Raw genomic sequence first — 6,526 nt, forward strand, 5'->3', positions numbered from 1 at the left:
GTGAGGTGTATGCAGCATTTAGCACCAGCTCTAAATGAACATCACACAGATTTGCCCTAATTTTACCAGCACTGCCAAACATAGTGTGTATATGAGGGTGCTGCAGGCTCGGATATGTCAGACATGTCTATGTGGCCCTTCTCTATGGATGTAATCACATTGCACGTGGCTGGTTGGGTCGTACAACACTGTGCTACCAGTGAGGTAAATAAGGTATTCTGGGAGGAAAGAGACTCTGCAGAGCACCTGAGAAATCTGCAGGTCTGCAGGCTGTTGGGAGTGTTTATTTTCCTTTAAGAGGGGAGAAATGTTGTATTGTCCTTGTGTATTGCCACTTGTCACTGAGGCTTCTTATTTGCAGTTTTGGTTTATTTGGGAAGTATGCTTGGAGTCTTCAGGGGAGCTAAAAGGGAAATTCTCTGGCAGATTTCCTTCAGCATTTTTTTTCTGATGTAGACCATTGACTGTGAGTGCATGACTTGATCTACCTCTCCTAAGAGCTGACTTCCAGCAATCCTATTCTGCTGCCAGACGGTAAAATGAAATAAGAACAGAATGGTTAAGCTCCAACTGGTTTTGAACTTTTCCTTTGGAACTAAAAATGTCTCCATTCAAATGTTTCTGGCCTTATGGTCATCAGTGGAGTGGCCATAAATGCAGAGGTATAATTCATCTCACTTATAAATTAGCCCCAAGATAAGCCTGTCTGACTCCATTACCTCCAGTAGGCATGCAGATCATCTAGGATTTAGACGCATTGGCTGTAGAGCCTGCTATTTTAATTCTTGAGTTATAAGGAAAAGCTTATATTTTTTTTCCAGTGAAAAGTTAAGGAAAAAAAAAATGGAAAGAAGTGAGAGAAGAAGCATATAAAAAAAGGAATTTGTTTTCTTTATTTTTTTTTATACTAAAAATTTGCTTAATCTGGCACAGCTGTAAGCAATTTATCAGATTATTACTTACACACAGGTAGGGTGAGCACTCAATTAAATGAAGACTAAACATCGAGAGCACCAGTAACTGAAAAATTTCTGTACATATCAGTAAAAACTGAAATGAAAAAAACTGGCTGAAGCAAGCAATTTAAAATCCATTTTAAATTCATATATCATGGTTATAAAATGATCCAGAAAACTGTATTTCTTTATATGCTTGCTTTATCTCATCTAAGTTTGTTCTTTACTCTCAATTACTCCTTATTATTAATCAACCAAGATTTATTCTCTTTCATAGCAGAAACACCTCAGAAATGCCTCCTTGACCTTTGTATAGCCTTGCCTTCTAGCAGTACAGTGTGGGTGGGTCAATTATGGCATGAGCCACAATGGTGTAAGGATGCATCTAGTTAAGGTATTGAGACTAGGGCTTGGGAAAACTTGATTCAGACTTAGAAAAACACTTCATGATGTAAAACAAGGGTGGTGATGCTTCTTTTCTACACCCTCACTTAATTTGCAGGTGCTGTCAAGCACACTTAAGTGAAATAAGCAATCATAGTGCTTCCTTAAAAGCATGTAGTCCGAAGTTTCAATGTACCTTGCACTGAAAGGTTCAATGAAAGAGGTCATGGAAGTTCAGCATGCTTTTCAGCAAAAGCTATGTAGAATTTCTGATGTTGGATCCTCTCGGCCAATGCCTGGATGAACTGAGTTCATTAAGAAACCTTTAACCAATTCATCTGAACTGACAAATCAAATTTCCTTCTTGCCAAGTCCTTGTGAAATATCAGAAAGGCTGTACAATATGCCTGGTCAGCTTCTTGTTTGTATCTTGTTTTGTTCGATCATCTGAGCTATTGAAAACTAACAGGAAAGAGTGTACTGTAGCAATATGGATCACTGTGTATCTTTTGCCTTAGCACTAACTACAGGGAGACTCATCTGAAATTCACAAGGCATAACCAGATTTTGTTGTTATTGTTATTGGCAACTTTTTGTTGAAAGGTCATATTTTTCATATATCTCGAGTGTGGAAAATAAATCATAGTAGATGTCCTCCTCTTCCACTATTCCACATGAGCTTCAGCCAAAGTACATAGGACATCCGTCATGTTTGAGAGAGCATGTGTTTGGCGTGACCACTTCCAGAAGGGACGATATGTATGGTTAGTGATGATGGCTAGGGACGGAGCTGAGCCACCATTCGCTCTTAGAAGAGGAGGAAGTGAGAGCTGCAACAAAAGAGTCTCTTTCTTGGAGTTGTTTACCCAGTGGTACCTTGCATGAAACGTAGTGGCGGGGAACTGAGAGAGCTTGTTGCATGCTGTACCTTTGGGATAGAGTGAGAGAATCAAGACCCAAATTATGACAGCTGCCACAGAAGAGAACAGGTCAATCACTGTAATGAATTAAATGAAACTGAAATATGATTATTTGCTTTAAAAATCTCACTTCAGCATGAAACATGGAGATACTTGCTTTAACTGTGTGAACACTGGCTTTGGTTCATTCATAAATTCATCCTTTTTCTTACCTTCCAAGCCACTGCTGCTGGTGTCCTACCAGAAGAGCACTGTTGGTGTTCTACTCCAGTGAGTTCATGCAAGTTCTTGTTCCTCATGGGATGCAGGTTATGAACTATTGGCATGTGACAGCTGGCCAGTCCCTGCCAGAGCATTTCATAACAGAAATAACCACCATGATTTGCAGAAAACACATGCCAGAAGCTCCCAAATTCTCCATTTCCCTCTGTCACCATGCAGCTGGCATAACCTGTCACTTGGGAAATGACTTAGGGTCATCAGCCAAGGGAGCCAGTCGAGCTCCCTGTCTCCCATGTCTCTGTCCTTGTACCCAGTGGTCCCACTGGTTACTCACTGCTTACTTTCTGCTGAGAAAGAATGGTCCTTTGCAGTGGATCCCCCTACACCACCTAGGGCTCTCTGCACTTTTCTTTGATGGGTGCTATATTAAAAACACACTTCCCTCATTTCCTTCCATTTCCTCCCACAGTCCTTCTTTCTCAAGTTATTCTACATTTCCTTGCCTACTATTTAGAGTTGTAAAAGTGTAAATCTGATTTATACTTTTACTGTATTTGCTCTAGTTTGGCATGGTTAAGATAAATCCCAGCTGACGGATACAAACACCTGTAAAAATGAAATGAAAATGCGTATGGTTTCTGCAGTATTCTCCAATCAAAAACTGAAGATTTCCAAAAAGTTAGAAAATATATAAATCTGCCTGAGGGAACTTGTACGGAAGTTTAGGCTGATGAGGAGAATAGCTGGTACTGTGTTCTCCTATGGCCATCTGTACTGTATCACACTTTGGGCTACTTGCTGAAGAAACTGCAGTATCCCGACTTTCTAAACAATTGATGGGAAGGTGATGTCAGCACAGTAAAGGACAGTCCTCTTGCTACAACCATCCCATGTGGGCTGTGCACTGTAATCGCATCACTTTTTAGGGCTGCATAGTTTCCCTGATTTCCTCCTTTGCCTTCCCAACTCCCTCTGCTACATCTGTGATTCTGTCTCTGTCAGGACTGAAAAGTCTAGTGAAGGCACATATTATAGTACCTGGTGTTCATGACAGTTAACTTTTTTCTTTGTGCCTTAAACGCATGATATTTCATCTGTTTTCTATATTGTAGTAGATAATTGATATCTGAAAGCGTAGTCAACAGTTTTCCTACTTAATGGTTGCTGAACTTTTTCTGAGATTTTATATTATCAATTGGCGAATTTGTCCATCATCATTTTTCTTGGCAGTATGCACTGTTTTCAAAGCGTGTACGCTTGTCATCTTACTGTCCCAATTCCTCACTTCCCTTGGGGAAGGGCCTATTCTCCTTCAGAGCTGACTATAATATAGAGCTAAGCCTTATTCAAAGATGATCAGCAACAGGAACAACACAGTCATTTACTGCTGGAGTCACTATACAGAGCACACGACAGGTGATAAGGCCTGAACTTCCTTGACCTTCTGGAGACCTAGAGAGGACGCAGCAATCTGTTACATGTTCTGAATGACAGAAGAGCAGAAGTCATGTCACTGGCTTGGTCCTGAGTCAACTGAGTTGTGTTTTGGGTCCTGTGAGTTCGGACACAAATAATTAACCAAACTATTACTGCTGATTGGTCAAATGGCATTTCTGCAATCGCCTGAAGAATAATGACAAAGCTTGTATCTGAAGTACAAAGGCCTGAACAACAATCCTCAACCTCAAGTTGACCTCTAGAAGAATCTCACAACCAATCATTATATAACATCAGTAGCCAATCATTAGTGAAATATATGTGTTATCATGAAATCTTAATAAATCTGGTCATGGCAAAGTCTTTGTCTTGTAAGGCAGAAGTTGAGAATGTTCAATGAAGTAATACGTTTTAATATAAGGACACGGGAGCCTGAGGATTGGAGCACTGCATCAGGACAACAGTCATGTCAGATCAGGATACTGACTATCAATGGCTGAAAATTAGGTCCCAGTGATAGCAGCAATGCAGCCACAGAGGAATTGCTTTTTGAGTGTTCTCCAGCATCCAGAGATTCCTGGGCATTTTTGAGTACTCTCAATGGACTTTTCTGCCTTGACTTTTTTGAACGCATATAAACTGCAGAAGTACAGTCACAGCAGGGGCTGCTGCAGCACACTCCTGATGCACATCTCTTTCCTCACTAAAGCACATCAGACACACAGCTATGACTCAGCATTTGAATCTCACAAACTGGATCTTGTTTCTAGTTTTTGTGGTATTTATGGAAGTGCGTAGGGGCTAATCTGTGGAAAACAGTTCTTAGATCCTATGAAATCCCTCACAATTCTCATGCTATGGTTGGCTAGAAGGGATATATTCTGAAGTTGTAAATGGTTGTATCTGGATAGTTTCCTCTGCTGGGCAAGATTTTGAAATCTTGATCCTAAATATTAATAGAAAGAAACGATGAAAATTGTCACTTCTATGTACGTGAGAGAAAGCGGAGTGGGAAGTGTAGCATTTCATGTAAGCTTCTCTGTTATATTAAATAATTACTATTAATAGAATCAATCATTCTGTCATTCCCTGATTGGAGTGCCAGGAATACAGGGCTCTGTAGTTTCAGGATAACATGTCAACTCCTGGAATGGAGCAAAAGTTAATCTGTGTAAAATGGTTCTTAGATCCTTTGAAATCCATTACATTCTCCATGGCGTGACTGGTTCCTGCAGGACTCTGTGCTTTGTGGATAACTTGTCAGCTCCTCATGTAAACGTTTTCGACAGTGTGGATTGCTTAACAGAGATTAGGGCAAATGGAGTTTATTTCTCAGAAATCTGCATGAGTGGCCTGGGTACAACGTCATTATTCCATTCCAGAAGTGGATGTGAAATACCTAGGAGAAACTTGTGATGATGCCCTTTTCTCTTTCACGGTACCCTGCACTGCGCACACATGTTGGAAGGCCTAGCAGGAGAGACCCTACAGCAAGAGTTGAAGCATACATTCAGCAGCTAGGCTCTAGTATTTCTCCATTTGGAGTTCATTTGACAGCATTAGATCATGACTACTACCACATGAATGATTACCCAAAGGAACACAAGCTGTATGTGTAAAAAAGTCAGCGTAAACAATGAGTTCATCCCTAGTTTGCTCATTCTAATCTTGAGCAGATTAATAAGTAATCTCCTACCTCAGCAAGAACAGGGAGGTGCTATTGGCTGATTTAATCCACGTGCTTTTGTTCTACAGCGTATAAATAATCACGAGTTTGCAAGTCCCCGTTCAGACTCTTCTGACACTTGACATCTCTTCCTCTGCCCACCATGGAGCTCCTGGGATTGCCCACGATCCTCCTGCTGGCCTGTATCTCTTGCCTTCTCATTGCTGCATGGAGAAGTACATCGCGCAGAGGGAAGGAGCCTCCTGGTCCCATGGCGATCCCCATCATTGGAAACATTTTTCAGCTGAACCCGTGGAACTTGATGGGGAGCTTTAAGGAGGTAAGACTGTCTCTTTCTTTCCTGTGTTGTCTCCCTTGCCTGTAGGGCAAAGCCCAGTCCGACCAGTCTCGGCTTAATTCACCAGAGAATGCCAATGTTGCTTTGACCAGCTGTCAGACTTGAACAGAACAGCTTCTGCATAAGCGTTTGCTTTTGATGTATTGTGCTGCCTGTTGCAATAACCATGTTGATGATGAGACCTGCACGCTGCAAGTTGCAAAAAATTTCTAGACAAGGCACTGATGCTTTTGCCATATCCACCACATCCCTTTTGTGCCCATCTCCTCACTGCTCTGGCAACAGGGCCCAGCCCTGTTTTAGGGAAGACCTTGCTCTCTTGTTGCCTTTGCTCTCTGGCAGGCAGGTACAATCTCCTGGGAGGGGAAGCTGTGAGTACAAGGGCTGAACCAAAGGAGGTTGAAGGTGAATGGTGCTGTCTGTTCCCTCCCCTGGCGACTGTCATGCATCTGTCAAACAAAACCTGTGTGTTGCAATGCCTGGGAGAGAATAGGTGGAGCGAGTTTGGCTGTGGAGCCTGTTCCTGAGGGCACTGTGAGGGGATGTTTGTAAACAGATAGGAAAGGGCTGAGGAATTACTTGG

At 41.8% G+C, this 6,526-nt stretch overlaps 1 protein-coding gene across 1 annotated transcript in view; it reads left to right on the plus strand.

Annotated features, from left to right (window-relative positions):
* Window positions 4,786-6,526, plus strand: part of LOC110399612 (cytochrome P450 2H1-like) — a gene marked incomplete at its 3' end in the record, with an annotated part of 6,495 nt that continues 4,754 nt past the window's right edge. The window contains exon 1 of the mRNA XM_021398605.1: window positions 4,786-5,968. Within this exon, the coding sequence (XP_021254280.1) occupies window positions 5,749-5,968 (220 nt within the window). The remainder of the gene's footprint in view (window positions 5,969-6,526) is intronic.

This window comes from Numida meleagris, chromosome 5 (assembly GCF_002078875.1).
Source record: "Numida meleagris isolate 19003 breed g44 Domestic line chromosome 5, NumMel1.0, whole genome shotgun sequence".
NCBI classification, from domain to species: domain Eukaryota; kingdom Metazoa; phylum Chordata; class Aves; order Galliformes; family Numididae; genus Numida; species Numida meleagris.